The 18,095-nt window shown below is 52.3% G+C and overlaps 2 protein-coding genes across 5 annotated transcripts in view; one reads left to right on the top strand and one right to left on the bottom strand.

Moving 5' to 3' along the window:
• Positions 1 to 111: 111 nt before the first annotated feature.
• Positions 112 to 3,832, bottom strand: MRPL2 (mitochondrial ribosomal protein L2). Of its 2 annotated transcripts, XM_059701628.1 has the most exons (7): positions 3,647 to 3,831; positions 2,119 to 2,284; positions 1,456 to 1,597; positions 1,229 to 1,344; positions 1,047 to 1,157; positions 688 to 761; positions 112 to 361 (listed from the first exon to the last, which is right to left on the bottom strand). In XM_059701628.1, the coding sequence occupies exons 1-7, from the start codon at positions 3,740 to 3,742 to the stop codon at positions 149 to 151; spliced, it is 918 nt and encodes a 305-aa protein (XP_059557611.1). In that variant the 5' UTR covers positions 3,743 to 3,831; the 3' UTR covers positions 112 to 148. The 2 variants fall into 2 exon arrangements, with proteins under 2 accessions (XP_059557611.1, XP_059557612.1); XM_059701629.1 differs by lacking the exon at positions 688 to 761 and having other exon boundaries at positions 3,647 to 3,832.
• A 106-nt stretch (positions 3,833 to 3,938) lies between these two features.
• KLC4 (kinesin light chain 4) overlaps positions 3,939 to 18,095 on the top strand; it is a 71,411-nt gene continuing 57,254 nt past the window's right edge. The window contains exons 1-16 of one of the 3 annotated variants that reach the window (XM_059701625.1): positions 3,939 to 4,070; positions 5,888 to 6,173; positions 7,531 to 7,761; positions 9,362 to 9,443; positions 10,054 to 10,264; positions 10,735 to 10,822; positions 12,359 to 12,460; positions 13,251 to 13,424; positions 13,739 to 13,838; positions 14,038 to 14,090; positions 14,310 to 14,380; positions 14,818 to 14,926; positions 15,501 to 15,641; positions 15,926 to 16,041; positions 16,719 to 16,782; positions 17,453 to 17,908. In XM_059701625.1, the coding sequence (XP_059557608.1) occupies positions 5,913 to 6,173; positions 7,531 to 7,761; positions 9,362 to 9,443; positions 10,054 to 10,264; positions 10,735 to 10,822; positions 12,359 to 12,460; positions 13,251 to 13,424; positions 13,739 to 13,838; positions 14,038 to 14,090; positions 14,310 to 14,380; positions 14,818 to 14,926; positions 15,501 to 15,641; positions 15,926 to 16,041; positions 16,719 to 16,782; positions 17,453 to 17,503 (1,854 nt within the window). In that variant the 5' untranslated portion in view covers positions 3,939 to 4,070; positions 5,888 to 5,912 and the 3' untranslated portion in view covers positions 17,504 to 17,908. Of the gene's footprint in view, positions 4,071 to 4,997; positions 5,171 to 5,887; positions 6,174 to 7,530; positions 7,762 to 9,361; positions 9,444 to 10,053; positions 10,265 to 10,734; positions 10,823 to 12,358; positions 12,461 to 13,250; positions 13,425 to 13,738; positions 13,839 to 14,037; positions 14,091 to 14,309; positions 14,381 to 14,817; positions 14,927 to 15,500; positions 15,642 to 15,925; positions 16,042 to 16,718; positions 16,783 to 17,452; positions 17,909 to 18,095 lie in introns of those variants that run through there. The other 2 variants (XM_059701627.1, XM_059701626.1) reach the window with 2 other exon arrangements.

Here is an 18,095-nt window from a genome sequence, read left to right as displayed (position 1 = left end):
TGCAGCCAGTCTTTGCCCTATATTGTCTCTCCCTTTCTCCCCCGGACACGTTTCCTGTCTTTCTGCCCGTCCAATATGTACCACCTCCCCTCCCAAAACACCAAAAACAGATAAAAATGGGGGGTCACTTTATTAGAGTCCAGAGGTGTCAGCTTTGGGCAGCCGCTGAGGGCAGCTTCACGTAACTCTTCATTGGGGGTAGCGGCCGAATCTTCCTGCCAGCCCAGCCCCCCTTTCGTTGCCATCGCCCGCTGTTGGGCCTCTTGCCCAGCCAGCGGTTCCGCCCCGCCTTGCCAATGACCCGTTTGTTATGATCAACGTTGGATACTCGGCCTACTGTTGCTATGCACGTTTCCAGCACCTGACAGAGAAAGCAGAGGGAGAGATCGTATGGTGGGGGGAGAGTCTGACCATGCTGAGGGCAGGACTCTTGGGACGGGAGAGGACGGGGAGAAGCACAGCATAACTGAACCTGAGTGCAGGTCCTACAGGAGCTGAAAACAAAAGACACTGTTCTCTGTTCCATCGTGGGGCCAGCCTGAATGGACAGTCCCTCTTGCAGCCCAAAGGACAGCCCCAGCTCAGGGCAGCTCCTGACACAAAACACCTGGGAGCTACGTGGGCCGGGAAAGGTACATTCCAAAAATTCCTCCGCTGCTGCTCCCTCCCACGGGTACCCACACACACCTGCATCTGCCTCTTAGAAGGCAGCTGGATGATGGCTGTGCCATTCACCTTCCGCAGCAGCACACCGCACGTCCCTGGGGAGGGAGAAGCAGCTTTGCCACCCTCCACAAGGAGGAGGCGGGGGACAGACTTATAGGGGCCACACCCCTCAGGGGCATATCAACTGGAGCAGGATGCATGCAATGTTTTAGGTGAAAACATAAGCACTTCTTCATCCTCGTTTTCCTTTTTTCTTCTTTTCCTCTGCCAATGGACCAGATGTGGGTCTTTGGTTCAGAGAATTGGGACCTGGGGTACCACCTGGCCTTCCAAATTGTAAGGCTCGTCCCCCTACCCCCCAGCAGCTTCTTTCTTCATACCTGCGGCTCGGATATACTGGGCCCCCCGGCCTGGCTCGCTCTCCACACTGTTGATGAGGGTCCCCACTGGCAAGGCCCCAAGAGGATGTGCATCCCCTTCTCGAGGAGCAACTAAAGGACAGAATTTCATCAGCAACAGAAGGAGCCTCCCAGCCCACACACATCCGGTGGCCACCTCTCACCTGCCATGCGGCCTATGTGGTCAGAATTAAGGATTATATCTCCAGCCTGCATGTTTTCCGTGGCAACGATCCAGCGTTTCCGGTTGCCCCCAGCAACCAGAGCTATGTCTGCTGACCTGTTCAGGGTGAGTGACAGATGAGCAGACCGTCTAGGCAGCCCCACATTTCTGAAAAGCCACAGAGTAGTCATTCGGTCATGCCATCATCACCCCACATCCCAAACTTGCCTACAGGGGTCATAGCGGACGAGGATGACCTTCTCCTCAAAGGGTCCCGGCTTGGTGTCCTGCTCCGGCCGGAACCGAAGAAAGTCAATCATGCGATAACGCTGCTTGTGACCCCCGCCGATACCATGCACTCGGATTCGGCCTATGGTCAGGACAGTGAGGGGACATAACCCATGTTAGAATGACAGGCCTGTCCTGGGCAGAGAGCAGTGTCTCTAAACATTATGAGTCAAGGAGAAAATTATAAAAAATTTCACAGCACAGTGGGATAAACGGGGATGGGGAAACACATGGACCTTGGCAAAAACATAATTATATGATTATTAAAATTGTATAAAACTTCCGGATAAATTCTCTGTAAATTACTAAATTCAGTAAGTTTATTGAGGGCCACATCAATTTCAACTGTTATCAATTTTTTGAAAGATGTGGAGAAAAATGTCATGAAACTTGCTGCGAATGCCCAGTTTTCTTCTATTATTTAGATGTCTTTTAGGTGCACAGACCACCTGCCTGTTGCTTTGTATTCTACTCATCCTGCATGTAGAAGAAAGCCAGTAAGTGTGTTTTAATTATATCCCTCTGCCTGTACCCACATACAGAACTAGAGTCCTACCATGTTTTTTCCCTTTATTGTTTAAATCCTCTTGCCCTTGCTCCCACCTGTGTGGTCTCGGCCTCCAGATTTCCTCATTTTCTGTGGTGCGACAGTATACGTGGTACGACTTTTCCAGGACACGAACTTGGCACTCAGGGCCACAGAGGTAAGGAACGGGCGGCAGGGGAGCAACATCGAGGCAGAGGGCAGCTGGAGAGCATTGCTTGTCGCCTGGAGAAAAACATAAACCTCTGTCACCGGAAAGCTAACTGAAGGAGAGGCATCACAGACCCGAGAGAGAGGGCAGAGTGACCATCAAGTTTAGCTTGTAGCCCACCTCCTACTGGAAGTGTCCCAGATCAGCTGTCTAAAAACTCTACCCTTCACAGCTTGTACATGTAACAGTGTGGAATGTTTATCCAGGTGTATGCGCGTGGATTACCTCTCCTCACTTGATCCTTGTACCTTTGAAGTGTTTTCAATGTTCTCCCCTTGGTGCGTCTCCTAATTCTGGCTCAATTCTCCTTCTCCAGGAAACTTTTCCTGCCCTAAACAACTCCCTTTTCCAGAGCTGGGAACTTCCACACACCCATGTACCACCATCAGCACCGATGCCTTTTGCCCATGTGCATTATGTTTCTGGGAGTTTTTCAGATACAAATGGAAGGTTGGGATCATTTCTGCGTTGTTCCCTCTTGCATTCCCAGAATTTCACAGAGTAGGTTTTGAATTTTAAGTATGCATCTGCTGCCCAGCTGGTATAGCTCAGTGGACTGAGCGTCATTCCATGGACCAAGAGGCCCCGGATTCAATTCCCGGTCAGGGGCACATGCCCGGGTTGCGGGCTCCATCCCTAGTAGTGGGCGTGCAGGAGGCAGCTGATCGATGTGTCTCTCATTGATGTTTTTCTCTCTCTCTCCTCCCTTCCTCTCTATCTAAAAATCAACAAAAACATGTCTTTTTTGAAAAGGTCTGCATCTGCCGAACTCTACCATCAGCCCAAGGTCCAGACAGAGCAAGACTTTCAACTTTTCTTTTCTGTGACTCATCAATTGCCCACTAGGAACCTTAGGCTCCTGTTCTTGGTATCTCACTCTGCATTCTCTAATCTCATCCTTAATGGTTTTTATAATGGTTATGATATCATAACCATTGCATAATCTCAGGCTTTGAAGCCAGTCGGACTAGCTCAAAGCGTTGGTGTATGACCTTAAACTACTCACCAGTTTTCTCTCATGATAACATAAGGTATAACTACCTTACAGAGTGATTTGAAAGAGTTCACTTATATAAAACCTCTATTACTTATGCCTGGCTTATGCTAGGCACTCAATAAATGTCAATTACTACTGAGACTTGTACAACCGGTTATTCATAAAGCACTTTCACCTCCAATATCTCGTCCGAGGAATCCAGCGGCCTGTGAGATAGCAACACTTACAGAGGAGAAAACAGAGGATTAGAGTGACTTTATCCAAGGTCACGGGCCGGCGTGACTAACCGCCAGACTCGCATCCCCGCCTCCCATCCCCGGGTGTCCCCTTTCCGGCGGCCCGAGCGGAAACAGCCTCATTCCCTGGTAAGCTGCGTTACCTGGGCGGTCGGAAGCACACTTGGGCCGGGGGCGGCGGCAGCCGGGGGCGCCAGACTCAGAGAGCCCAGAGCACGGGTCAGTACCCGCAGAGCCATCAGGGTAGCCAGGCACCGCCGGGCTCAGTACGCCACCACTACCTCTAGGCCGGCGGCTGGCGCTCCGAGATGACGCTAAAGCTCCCCTGGGCCGTCGCTCCCTTGTGACGTAAAAGGGGAGGCAGGAGAACCCGAGAGCACGCCGTGTACACACCTCCGTTCTTGCGTGCGCGTGGTCAGAGCCAATCCTCGGGCGGCTCTTAGGCCGCGTGACTGGGAAGCAGGCCCCGCCCCTCTGAGCCGTCAAAACAATTGCCTCGAGCGGCAGCCATGATGGATTTAAAGGGGCAGTACCGGACAGGGCGGCAGCCAGATCAACACCGCGCGGGTGAGTCTTTGAGAGTAACTCTGGGGCGGAGGGTTGAGGTCCCGCTACCCCTTATTCCCGCACTCTCGGACAGATAACACACCCCGCCGACTGACCTCACTCAACTCGACAGACCAAAAAACTCCGCCCCCTGCGCTTCTTCCCGCCCCTCGGTGTCCAGACAGACAGACTGGCAGTCAGTCGGCCTGCCCCGCCCCCTGCGCTACCAACTGACTCATTGACCTCGGGATTGTGGGGCCGCGGAGTCCTCTCCCGCGACGCAGACCTCGGTCGTCCACCTGCACCTCCCCCGCCACCCCCGCCCGTCTCACTCTCCCCATCCTGGGCCCAGGGCAGGTGGGCGGCCGGGGCCCTCCACCGCCTGCCAACGCCGGGAGTCCCCCTCCCAGCGCCACGTTCCCTGTGGCCCTGCAGCCGCCCAGCAGCCCCGGCACCGTTCCCCGCACCGTCAGGCGCTGGGAGGCCCCTTAGGCGACTCTCCGAGCCGGTTAGCAGGTGATCCGAACAGACAGCCATGGCAGTGGCTGCGCCGGGACTGAGCACGTCTTCCTCCTTCCTCTTAACCCGGTGCTTCTCAACCTGGGCTGCACGTTAGAGTCACCTGGGCATCTTTTTAAAATCCTGATTTCTGGGCCTCATTCTCCGGAAATTCTGTTTCTTTGTTACTAATTTGTGGCCCCTCCCCATAACAAAGAAACAGAATTTCTGGAGGGCGAGGCCCAGAAATCAGGATTTTAAAAAGATTCCCAGGTGATTCTAACGTGCAGCCCAGGTGGAGAACCACTGTCTTAACCAGCCGCGCCTCTTCTCGCGGGCCAGGTCCCCGGTCAGGGCTCGCTCCCTCCTTGGGGAGGACAGCTCCCGGGCGTGGGGAGGGAGGAGGGACACCGGTCGCCTTGCAGCAGGAGGGAGGGTGTTTGTCCTGGGTGGGGCTCCGTGCCAGGTCCTCTGGGTGGCTGTGAAGTGGCGAGAGAAGGGGTGAAACGCTGGACTCCTGGACTTTGGGCAGGGCAGGTCCTTCCGAGTCCCTGGCTGCCGATCGGAGTGTCTTCCGGGCTCCGGCCTGAGCGCCCCAGCCACGGGCTGTGCTCGGGAAACAGGTAAGAGGACTGCAAAGATGAGAAACAGGCCCCTTTGAGGACGGAAGAAGATAGCCTGAGGCCTGGAGGGCGGGGAATATGGGTTGGAAACTCGGGGGAAAGAGTTAGGGCTGACCAGGTCTGCAGATGCTGCAGCCTGAAGCCCGGGAGCCCGCTCGGGCCCTCGCATCTGGGTCCTGCGATGAAGGCTCTGTTTTCTTCCTTTCCCTGATTTAACTTTGAAACGTACCCTTCCCTTTCCCCAAAACCTCGGCACTATTTTCTGCAAAGTCACCTGTCTGCTTTAACCCTGTTCCCTTTGCAACTCTCCCCAAACGCCCTGTGCTCCTTTAGTGCTGTCTTTCGTCTCCTGCTGCCTTTTCCTAACCCAAGCTCTCTCTCCAGTTCCTCTTCTGTTTTGGTCCTAAGTTCTAAATTCCTCTGCTAGTTATCAGGACCTTTGGTTCTCTCTCTCTCTCTCTCTCTCTCTCTCTCTCTCTCTCTCTCTCTCTCTCGGTTTAAGTCATTTCCTCTCCCTCTTTCTTTCCCACAACCTTAAGCTTTGTGTTTTTAGTGTCTTAGGTTCCCTCCCCGCTGGTCACAGTCTCTTTCCAATTAAAACACATGGTTGCCCATACCCTCTCTCCTCTCTTAACTTGGATCCTCACCACCCTCGAACCAAGGTGCACAGCCTCCCTTTCTTATTTTCACCTCCCTGGAGCTCTGTTGTTTTCCCAGCCCAGGCAGGGTCCTCCGGGCCAGGATGTCGGGCCTGGTGTTGGGGCAGCGAGACGAGCCTGCAGGGCACCGGCTCAGCCAGGAGGAGATCCTGGGAAGCACGCGGCTGGTGAGCCAGGGGCTGGAGGCCCTACACAGTGAACACCAGGCGGTACTGCAAAGCCTGTCCCACACCATGGAGTGTCTGCAGCAGGGAGGCCACGAAGAAGGACTGGTGATGCACGAGAAGGCCCGGCAGCTGCGCCGCTCCATGGAAAACATTGAGCTGGGGCTGAGTGAGGCCCAGGTGAGAGGGACGACATGGTGCCCGGTGGCCCATGGAGGAGCAGTCGTCTGATTGGAGGTCTGGGATCACTTGGATCCCCTTGTCCTAGATTCTTGCATTCATTCATTCATTCATTCATTCATTTATTCAGTAAATATGTATTAAGCTCCTACTGTGTGCCAGGCACCACTCTTCTGTGCACTAGAGACACATCATGAACACAACACTCAAAAATCCTTGCCATCTTAGAGCTTGCTTTCTAGCTGGGGGAGGCAGACAATACATACATAAATTAGTAAATGATTCAATATGCCACAGTGATCATTGCTAAGGATAAAAGAATAAAATTAAAGCAGGGAAGGATAATATGAGAGGGCATATGAGTTTAGATAGAGTGGTCAAAAAAAGGCTTTACTGGCCTGGCCAGGGTGGCTCAGTGGTTGAGTGTAGACCCATGAACCAAGAGGTCACCAGTTCGATTCCCTGTCAGGGCACATGCCTGGGTTATGGGCTCGATCCCCAGAAGGGGGCGTGCAGGAGGCAGCCAACCAATGATTCTCTCTCATCATTGATTTTTTCCATCTCTTTATCTTCTCCCTTCCCATCTCCCTAAAATTAATAAAAACTTTTTTTTTTAAAGGCTTCACTGAAATGGTGACATTAGAGCAAAGGTTTGAGGATGAGGGAATGAGTCATGCAATAAATGGGGGAAAGGCACCCTAAGCAGCATGGACAGCAAGTGCAAAGGCCCTGAACCAGGGCCTTTTTATAAAAAAAAAAAATTTATTATTGATTTCAGAGAGGAAGGGAGAGGGAGAGAGAGATAGAAACATCAATGATGAGAGAGAATCATGGATTGGCTGCCTTCTGCACGCCCCCTACTGGGGATTGAGCTCTCAACTTGGGCATGTGCCCTTGACCGGAATTGAACCCAGGGCTCTTAAGTCCACAGGCCAACACTCTATCCACTGAGCCAAACCAGCCAGAGCGAACCAGGGCCTTTTCAATGAGCTCAGTGAGAGCCAGTGTGGCTACAGTAGAGTGAATGAGGGGAACCAAAATAGAAAATGAAGTTCAAGAGGTAATGGGGTTGGGGAGAGGGGGAAGATTGTGTCGAACTTGTAAGTCAACATAAGGATGAGGAGAGGAGAGATAACATTTTAAAAAGACCATCTGGCTGTTGGGTAGGAATTGACGGTGGCTTGGCCTAGGATGGTGACTATAGAGTTGGTGAGAAATTGGATTCAGGGTTTATTTTGAAGGTAGAGCCATTGCTCCTCAACCCCACTTCCTGGCTCCTGCTAGTCCTGCCACCACTCCTGCCTATCTCTGAACACTCCTAGCCAGCATCTGGTGCTCACAGGATGTGCCCACCTAGGTGATGCTGGCTTTGGCCAGCCACCTGAGCACAGTGGAGTCGGAGAAACAGAAGCTGCGGGCTCAGGTGCGGCGGCTGTGCCAGGAGAACCAGTGGCTCCGGGACGAGCTGGCAGGTACCCAGCAGCGGTTACAGCGCAGCGAGCAGGCCGTGGCTCAGCTGGAGGAGGAAAAGAAACACCTGGAGTTCCTGGGGCAGCTACGGCAGTACGACGATGATGGGCACACCACGGTAAGCGTGTACGGGCGAGGCTGCCAGGATGGGGGGTTCGGATAGCTGGGAGTCACCACAGTTATGGGGCAATGGCCCCATCATCTGCAGGGGGCAGCACTGCTGCTCAGCCTGCCCCACCCGGCAGAATTCAGGTCCTGACCCCAGCTCCAGCTGACAGCAAGGGGAAAGAATATTCGCTCATTCAATCAACATTTCACTAAGTGACTATCACATATGCCAGGCACCGTGCATTCCGCTGGGGATGCAGCAGTGGACAAGGCAGAGTTCCTGCTCTCACAATTACAGATTTGTGCGGGGGAGACAGATAAACACCTGGACAGTTCCAATCCAGAATCCCAAGTGCTGCAATTAGGGAAAGCATAGCCCAGTTGAACAAGAACCTCTTAAAATTTGCTCTCAAGATGTATGAAATGTAACTCTCACTCAACAGGCATTTATATATCTTTATGCCTTAAGCAGTTCAAGAAGATGCATATAGGAGACATGTAAAGAACTAGAAAAGAGAATTCATGGGTTTTTTTCACCTTATAATGTAGCTGTAGGAACAAGACTTAGGTATGAGAACTCATGTGGGACAACACAAAGCAGCAAGTACTCGGTGCTGGGTGAGGGATCCAGTCAGTGTGGGAAGAATTGCAAGGAGACAGGTTTCTGAGGACTGGAATGGTCTGAGAAAGAGTCACAGAGGAGGCAGGGTGCAGGGATGGTGAGATATAGGTTAGATTTTTACATTTAAATAGTTAGGAGTGCCCTGACCAGTTTGGCTCAGTGGATAGAGCATCGGGCCTGTGGATTGAAGGGTCCCGGGTTTGATTCCGGTCAAGGGCATGTACCTTGGTTGCTGGCACATCCCCAGTAGGAGGTGTGCAGGAGGCAGCTGATCGATGTTTCTCTCTCATCAGTGTTTCTAACTCGCTATCCCTCTCCCTTCCTCTCTGTAAAAAATCAATAAAATATATTTAAAAAATAAAAAAATAAATAGTTAGGAGTTTGGATAGATTTTGATGGATGATGAGGGAGAGGGAGGAGCTTTCTAAACTAGGGGGTGGGGGTGTTGCAGATAAGGCTCCAGGGCTGGGAAGCTGGTCTATTCCAGGGAAAGTGTGCTGGTTGCATGGGACACAATGGGGAAGCTGGGCAGCAGGGTTGGAGGTGTTTGTACAAGGCTGCAATGCCTTGTGGGCACAGCAGAGTTGCCCGTGTGAAAGTAGGTTAGACAGTGAGGGTTGGGCACTAAGTCCAGCATGAGCAGTGGCAGATGATGGGTAAGATCACACACTCCCTGCCCTCAGGACAGACAGGACAGACATATAATCAGTGTAAACACACAGGACTATAATTACAGGAGTTGAGGGGGTGAGAGGTGGAGGCGGGAGAATGAGGGTACTTAGGAAGGAAGCTTTCTGAATGTGAAGAAAGGGAAAGTCGAGATTTGCAGATGAGAGGCCTTAGCTTGGTGAGACGAATGCTGGCCTTCCCAGGGCCAGGGACATGAGCAGGGTTCGTTTCCTGGACCTCACCTGTCAGGGATTTCATGGTTCAGAGGGGCCCTGAAGAGGTTACTGGGGGGATATCTTTGCTGCTGCTTTCTTTCTAGGAGGAGAAGGAGGGTGATGCCACCAAGGATTCCCTGGATGACCTCTTCCCCAATGAGGAAGAAGAAGACCCAAGCAATGGCTGTGAGTCTGTCTCTGGAGTGGGAGGGTGAAGAGGGGCAGCAGGAGCCTGGCCCAGCTGTGCCCCCTCCCCCCGCCCCGTACAAAGGATGCTCACCATCCAGAAATAGTTCTCCATCTTCCTCTGGAGATGGGGCAGAGACTTGGCTGGTACTCTGATTTCCTCAGCCCCCCATCATTTCTTACCCATCAACATTGCCAGGTACTGTGCTAGGCGCTAGGCATACCGAGATGAGAACGACGGGGCTGGCAGGAAGGAGTCACAGCTGAGTGGGAGAGGGACCGACCCTGGAGTGGAGGAACATGAGCTCCTCCAGGGAAAGAACCAGGTCTCCCTTATCTTTGTATCTTGGGCACAGCCCAAGCTCATGCTTATGACGGAAATGTTTGTTGAGTGAATGAATTACTGGGTGAACAAATGGGACAGGTTCAAGAGAGTGGGCAAAAGAATAATAGTTGAGGCAGATCTCCAGAGAGAGAGCCCGGCGGGGGGGGGGGGGGGGTAGGTGCAGGCGTGGAATAAGACAGGGAGTAAGGGTGCGGAGGGCAGGCAGCAAAGGAGAGAGGAAGAGTCCCTGAGGAAGTCTCCTGTTCGTTTTCTGGGATGGTTTAGTGTCACGTGGCCAGGGTGCCCAGCATAGCGGATATGAGATCCCAGCGAGATTACGGACTCTGCACAACTTGGTGATCCAGTATGCAGCTCAGGGTCGCTACGAGGTGGCTGTGCCGCTCTGTAAGCAGGCACTGGAGGACCTGGAGCGCACATCTGGCCGGGGCCACCCAGATGTTGCAACCATGCTCAACATCCTTGCCCTGGTGTATCGGTGAGCACTGCCCTCCCTCTGGCCACAAATCTGCTTCCAGGTTCCACCTTGATCCATCTTTGGCTCCCGCTCCTCCTCTCCACTGGGTATCTCTTCTCCCTGCTGGGCCTTCCAGGTGTATGCCACTTGGAGGCTTTCTTCTGTACCAGAACTCTCATTCTATCCATACCTGAGCCCTTGACCTTAGAGAATACTCCTTTCTCAGGCTCTTTGCTTGCCCAGTCTGTCTCCTGGGGAGGGTCTCTTTCTCTGTTTCTTGTGTCCAATAACCGATGGCTCCTCTTGACATGGTGAGTTTTGCATACAGTAGGGGTGAGTTGGTGAACCTGTCACTGCTCACATGGGGCTTCGTGTCTCCTCATGGTGGGTCCAATCCCTAAATGTATCTCAGATCCCAAAGGATAGGAGGGAAGGAGAGGGCTTGGGGGCAGAGTTCATGGTAACCTCTTGATACTTTTGTCCTCTTCCAGAGACCAGAATAAGTATAAGGAAGCTGCCCACCTGCTGAATGACGCCCTCAGCATCCGGGAGAGCACCCTGGGCCGGGACCACCCTGCGGTCAGTATTCCTTGCCCTCCTTCCCCCATGCTCTTTTGGTCTCTCTTAGCTGTCCACCCTCTGCCCACAGCTTAGTCACCGGGGAATGTTCAAGAAGGAGATGTGAGGACTCCTTTCTTCCAGGCACTGTCCACTGATCCCAACTCTGAGACCCAAATGACTCCTTAAAAAAAGTTTTTATTGATTTTAGAGAGAAAGAGGAAGGGAGATGGAAAGAGAGAGAGAGAGAAATATCCATCAGTTGCCTTCTACATGCCCCTTACTGGGGATCAAGCCCAAAACCTGGGCATGTGCCCTGACTGAGAATCAAACCAGTAACCTTTTGGTGCATGGGATGATGCTCAACCAGCTGTGCCACATCAGCCAGGGCCAAGTGACTCCTCCTTATAATGAATATTTTCCAGAAACTTAATTCATAGATTATGTAATCTACCTACACATATAATTTCCAAAACATTGAATAACTTATTAATATGAAAGTGAAACAGGGAAAGTAATTTATAATAAAATAATATGTACAATACATTAAAATGAAATAAAAACACAATATAACAGTTGTACTGAATATAACTATGCTAGAAGATACGATATAGTAGTCTGATATATAGTGAATAACTTTATATTAGAAGGGGTAAGACCAGGAAACCATCCTATATAAGTATGAACCCTGCAGGTGTGGCCCAGGGGTTGAGCATTGACCTCTGAACCAGGAGGTCACAGATTGATTCCAGGCCAGGGCACATGCCTGGGTTGTGGGCTTGATCCTCACGAGGGGGCATGCAGGAGGCAGCCCATCACGATTCTCTCTCATTATTGTTGCTTCTACATCTCTCTCCCTCTCCCTTCCTCTCTGAAATTAATAAAAACATATTTTAAAAAATAAGTATTAAAAATGACAGCAGAAGGATTGGTGGATATGAGATTAAAATATAGTGTTAGAATAACACAGACCAGATTTATTTGTATATCATAAAACAGAGAGTAATAAGCAGGGGTAGCATGCTAAGGTAAACGATGGGTTGGCAAAATGGAGAAAATGAGAAATAAGATATTTCTGAAAGTGAACTCACTGTGTGAAAATGATTCCCTATGTTATGACATGTGATGGGCAGAGATGCTGTATCTCAGAAAACATCACTTGTGTCTTGATGTCCCACCGAGTGTCAAAGCTTACATTTGTCAGAGAATGTCAGGCAGGACATTCAACATTTGGCCGAGCAATTCCACACATGCAGAACATCTGTAGCTTCCTTGCCTCCCCAAAGGTAATAAGGCCCCCAATATTCATGGCAACCGAAAACAAACAAACACCACACAAATAAAACCCACCTTCAGAAATATAAAAAAGTGCCCCTAGGGGGCGATGCCCCCCATAGAGAGCCCCAGAGCCATCCAGTTCAGCATTTCCCCCTCCCCAGACTCTGGCTAGGGTGGCAGAGTCCGTTTCTCTTGGGGGTGTGCAGCGTGGGGGAGGACCTCCAACTCTCAACGTCCTTGAAAGCACCAGTGTCTGAGGGGACAGGCCTGTCTTCCTAGGTGGCTGCCACACTCAACAATCTGGCCGTGCTCTATGGTAAAAGGGGCAAATACAAGGAGGCGGAGCCGCTGTGCCAGCGGGCGCTGGAGATCCGAGAAAAGGTGCCCACATCCTCTCCCCATTCTTCCCTGCTGCTGTGACCCCTTCTCCAGCATCTGTCTTCTGGTTTACCCTCTTGCCTCACTTTGTTTCTTACCTCCCTATCTCTGCCTTGTCTTCTCTTTTTTTTTAATTATTTTTTTTATTGTCTAAAGTTTTACATACGTCTCCTTTTTCCTCATTGATCTCCGCCGCCGTCTCCCCCCCCCCCCCCCCCCGCAGCCATTCCCACTCCGGGCAAGCCCCCACTGCCCCAGTGTCTGTGTCCATTGGTTATGCTAATATGCATGCATACAAGTCCTTTGGTTGTTCTCTAACCACCACCCCCCCCACCCACACTTCCCCTGCCTTTTGTCTCTGGATCTATTTTTGTTCATCAATTTTTGTTGATCATTATATCCCACATGAGTGAAATCATGTGATATTTATATTTCTCTGACTGGCTTATTTTGCTTAGCACAATGCTCTCCACTTCCATTCATGCTGTTTTAAATGGTAAAAGTTCCTTCTTTTTTATAGCGGCGTAGTATTCCATTGTGTAGAGGTAACACAGTTTTCTAATCCACTCATCTGCCGATGGGCACTTGGGCTGCTTCCAAATCTTAGCTATGGTGAATTGTGCTGCTATGAACATAGGGGTGCATATATCCTTTCTGATTGGTGTTTCTGGTTTCTTGGTTGTCTTCTCTTCTGTCATTCCCTTTCCCCGTTCCCTGTAGGTGCATGTGCATGTGTGTGCACACATGGACACACATACTTACAGCCACCTATCCCTCCTTTGCTTTCCTTCAGGTCCTGGGCACTGACCACCCAGATGTGGCAAAGCAGCTGAACAACCTGGCCCTGTTGTGCCAAAACCAGGGCAAGTATGAGGCTGTGGAACGCTATTACCGGCGGGCACTGGCCATCTATGAAGGGCAGCTGGGACCAGACAACCCTAATGTAGCCCGGACCAAGAACAACCTGGTAAGGGACGAGGGGGCACAGTGGGTGGAAGGAGGGGGGGGGGCAGCATCATAGTCTGGTATATTAACACCATCACCTTTGTGCCATCTCTGGGGCTGTCTTTGGGGCTGAGGGATCTGCTTCATTCCAGTGGGAAGCAGAAGTCCTATAGCCTCTTAGGATGGAGTGGGAACACTCTTGACCATAGCTAGGAAAGGAGGTGTGAGGAGGATCTCTGGGGAAAGTCATAAAGAGAACACCAAGTGGAAGTCCCTGAGCCTGGCTGAGAGCTTGCTCCATCTCTTGCTACCGTGTTTTTGCCTTCCTGCCCCCAGGCTTCCTGTTACCTGAAACAGGGTAAATATGCTGAGGCGGAGACGCTCTACAAAGAGATCCTGACCCGAGCCCATGTGCAGGAGTTTGGGTCTGTGGACGGTGAGTGGTGATGGCCTGGAGAGGGAGCTGCTGGGAGGGAAAGAAGTGCAGACCAAAGGTTGGGGGTTAGGCCGCAGTGGTTCCCAGGGGGAGCCAGACCCCTTTAGTCCAGCCCTGTGGGCCTCTGGGTCCTGGCTCCCCCCATACTGTAAAGCTCAGTTTTCTAACCTTGCCATGCCATCCCATGTATCACCCCCAGATAACCACAAGCCCATCTGGATGCATGCAGAGGAGCGGGAGGAAATGAGCAAAGTGAGTGGGGAGCCAGCCTGGGGAGCCTGGGGAGCCTGAGGCTCCCAGGGCCTCTGTCTTACTCCTGGCACTAGCCCAGTTCTTCACTTCCCAACCAAGCCCCAGCCCCAGATGCATGGTGCCTTCCCCAACCCAGCCTGCACCCTGCCCAGCTCCAGCTTGCACCCCAAATCTCTGTAGTCACATGTCTGGCTTCCTCTCCCCTCTGTCCTCCTGCAGACCCGGCACCGGGAAGGTGGCACACCCTACGCAGAGTACGGAGGCTGGTACAAGGCCTGCAAAGTGAGCAGGTAAGCAGCAGTGAGAAGGTGGCTTGGCCTCTGAGGCCCTCCATTCAGCCCTGATCCTGGCCTCCTGGACCTTTCCCTTTCCTCCCTTTGACTTGCCTTGGCCTTAGCTCTGCTCTCTCCCTCTCCTGTTTCTTTTTTCTTTTTTAATCCTCACCCGAGGACATTTTTCAATTGATTTTTTAGAGAGAGTGCAAGAGAGAGGGAAAGACAGAGAAATATTGATGAGAGAAATACATCGATTGGTTGCCCCCTGCACGAGCCCTGACCAGGGCCTGGGCCTCGAAGCAGCCTGCAGATTGTGGAATTGCAGGGCTTCCCTCGAACCCGTGACCCTTCGGTCTTCAGGCCGATGTTCTATCCATTGAGCCAAACCGCCTAGGGCTCCTGTTTCTTTTTAGAGCCCATCCTCACCCCCTTCCCTGGTCTCACCCCCACAGCCCCACAGTGAACACCACCCTGAGAAACCTGGGAGCTCTGTACAGGCGCCAGGGAAAGCTGGAGGCAGCCGAGACCCTGGAAGAGTGTGCCCTGCGTTCCCGGAAACAGGTCAGAGACTGGGAGGGGAAGGGTGTCCCCAGGTAGTGCCCTAGGGACAAGACCCCTGAGGCTTCTTCTGAGTCTCGGAAGAACAAGTGGAGGGACCGAGGAGGGAGACCGAGAGAGGAAGGTGATAGCCCTTGTGGTTGTGGTGGTTTTAAGTGTGTTCTTACCCCTACCTGCCCTTTGCAGTTAGAAATCCAAGTTCAAGGTTCACTTCACTGAAAGGGATTATTAAAAGGGAAGCCCTGCCCTTCCACAATTTGAAGACTCTGTTAAAGAGAGGCATGCATGGCTGGTGTGGATGAGGGGAGCCCAATGTCAAGAACTTCTCAAATTGTGGGTGTTAGCTCATTAGTGGGTCAAGAAAGCAATTCAGTGTGTGCCATGGCTAAACATATATATGCATCTATACGTAGGAATGCATCGCACATAGAGAAGGTGGGTATCGTTCCAGTGTGTGTACTGGGACATCACAAGGAAAAGTGTCTTCCTTCCTGTGGCTGATGGTGAAAAAAGGTTTGAAAGACCCATCCTGAGGAGTAAGGAGTGGGAAGTCCCAGCTTCTTCCTTCTTCTTCCAGGGCACTGACCCTATCAGCCAGACCAAGGTGGCTGAGCTGCTTGGGGAGGGCGACAGCGGAAGGACCTCCCAGGAGGGTCCTGGGAGCAGCGTGAGATACGAGGGAGGTGAAGATGCCTCTGTGGCCGTGGAGTGGTCAGGGGTAAGTCTGGCGATTGCCCCGGGGTCTCTCCTGCCCCTGCCTGCTGGTGTCAGTGAGAGGCTCTGAGCCTGTCCATGAAGGATATGAGAACATGGCCCCGCTCCAGTTCAGTCAAGACCCTCCCTCTCAGAGGAATCTACCAGCCAGCTAGTGGCTGGGCTCTGGTTTTCAGTCCCTGGGCCTTTGCGGGAGGGGTGTGCGTGCAGAATAAATGGCAGGAGTTGACTCAGAAGCCAGTCTGCATGGGGTCCCCTTGGCTTCTGTTCCCCATCCCTCTCCACCAGGACGGCAGTGGGACCCTGCAGAGGAGCGGCTCTCTCGGCAGGATCCGGGATGTGCTTCGTAGAAGCAGTGAACTCCTGGTGAGGAAGCTCCAGGGAACTGAACCTCGGTCCTCCAGGTACACAGTGAGACAGATATGGCAACGCAGGCAGGCGGGCCTGTCCTCCAGAGCCTCTGGGCCTCTCACCTCTGGAGCAGTGTCTTGGAGAGAATCATAGAGCAGGTCCATGGGATGTCCATGGAGAGCGTTCAGGAAAAATGGTGCCCCAGTAGGGGGAAAAGACACCTGAGGAGATGCTCTTTACCGATGCAGATAAGAAAGTGTGTGTGTGTGTTGGGGCGGGGGGGGGGGGGGGGGGGGGGGGGGGGCGGGATGGGGAGGAGTCAGTGACTTGCTTTTGTGTGGCAGGCCACAGCCTTAGTAACACTCAAGAGGAAGTGCCCTGGCCACTGAGCAGTGGTTAGAGTGTCAGCCCGAGCACTGAAGGATTGAGGGCTGGATTCCTGGTCAAGGGCACATACTCTGGTTGCAGGTTCCATTCCGGACCCCAGGTTAGGTCAGGGATGTGCAGGAGGAAACAAATTGATGTGTCTCTCTCACATCCATGTTTCTCCCTCCCTCCCCTCCTCTCCCCCCTTCCCCTCCCCTCCCTTCCCCTCCTCTCCCCCCTTCCCCTCCCCTCCCTTCTCCTCTCTCTAAAGAAAAAAATCAATGGAAAAAATATCCTTGGGTGAGGACTAACAAAGAAAAAAAAAAGGAAGGAAGAGGCCTCAATTCTTTCTTTTCCATTGTAGCAGCAACATGAAGCGGGCAGCCTCCTTAAACTACCTGAACCATCCCAGTGCAGCACCCCTGCAGGTGAGAGCAGTGCTGGTGAGCTTATCGGTGGGTGAGGAAGAAAGGACAGCCTTAGAGCAAGCCCAGGGGAGTTAGGGAAGGGGGAGAGTCATCTGGGATGAAGACTCTGGCTAGGGAACTGGACCTGGCAGCCCAAATCAGGCAGGCAGCTTGGTGGTGGTGGCGGTGACTAGGAAGGGACAGTTTCAGGTCAGAGATAGTAGCAATTAAATTCATGAGGGGGTAACAGGAATCAGTGTTCTCTAAACTGGTACTTTAGAATTAGTAATAATTCAAGAAAGATTTGGGGTTTCTAATTGCTCTTCCTCCTGTAGCCACCAGACACCTTACCTTGGGGACTCAGTAGTCAAGAAAAGGGAAAAAGAAAAAAGTATCCAATCATCTCCTTTTGAAAAAACAGTAATGACATTCTAACGGAAATGACCACTTGCATCAACACATTCAAAGTATATGCCAATATTCATGTGGCTCTTCCAGGTCTTTTCTCCACCCGACTGTGGCCTTCTGGAAAATCCTAGCAAAGCCTCAGATCTTGGGGTTGAGGTTACAGGTCCATCGTAGGTCAAGAGATAAGACTGCAGCCACGAGATGGACAGAGTCCAGGGAACAGTCTTCAGGGTGAGGTTGAGGGTGAGGTTCCTGGGCTGATGGCCTATGTTGTCTGTTTCAGGTCTCCCGAGGCCTCAGTGCCAGCACTATGGACCTCTCTTCAAGAAGCTGACATTCAACCCACCCCCCAGGTCTCCTGGGTTCCCCCACAGCCCTCACAGCATTCCCTCTTGCTCCAGGCTCTTCCAGCCCCTTGGGGGGACAGTGAAGGGGAACAGTTAACCAGAAGATTGCTGCTGCCCTTAGGGTCTCAGCTCCCTCCTCAGGAATCCTTTTCAAGGACCCTCAGGACATCCTCTCCCCACCCTGTGGTCCTCAAGTAGCTAGCTCCGAGGCTCCCAGGGTGGGGAAGGAGCAGGTATGCACCTCAGAGATGCAGCCTGCTGCTGGCTTATCTGTCAGAGGTTTGGGCTGGCCAAGCAAGATACCTGGCCCTGGCCTCCCTTGTTCCCTCGGCTGCCTCTCTTCAGGTCCATGTATTTCACTTTTCTTAAATAAAAGAATCAGGTAACCATTCTGCCACTTGAGTCCTGATTGAAGAGGGTAGGAAGCAAGGGTTGTGTTGGAGCCCTTCCCGGAAGGGAAGGGTGAGGGGCAGTGATGGATGGGGCAACAGGAGTGTTGATTCTTGGATCTCTCCACTCTTCCTTCCCTGTTTGTATCCTCTCCAGCAGGGCCTGCAGGAAGGCATCTGGGGGTGGGGG

The sequence above is a fragment of the Myotis daubentonii genome, chromosome 6 (genome assembly GCF_963259705.1).
Source record: "Myotis daubentonii chromosome 6, mMyoDau2.1, whole genome shotgun sequence".
Lineage (NCBI taxonomy): Eukaryota > Metazoa > Chordata > Mammalia > Chiroptera > Vespertilionidae > Myotis > Myotis daubentonii.
Note: the sequence above shows the minus strand (reverse complement) of the source record. Positions and strands in the feature narration are given on the sequence as shown.

Coding starts and splice junctions, on each gene's coding strand:
- MRPL2 (XM_059701628.1), bottom strand. CDS start 3,742: ATGGCTCTGCGGGTACTGACCCGTGCTCTGGGCTCTCTGAGTCTGGCG. Junction 1,345..1,455: donor GTCCGCTATGACCCCTGTAG/GCAAGTTTGGGA, acceptor CACCCTGAACAG/GTCAGCAGACATAGCTCTGG. Junction 1,158..1,228: donor CCACATAGGCCGCATGGCAG/GTGAGAGGTGGC, acceptor TCTGTCCTTTAG/TTGCTCCTCGAGAAGGGGAT.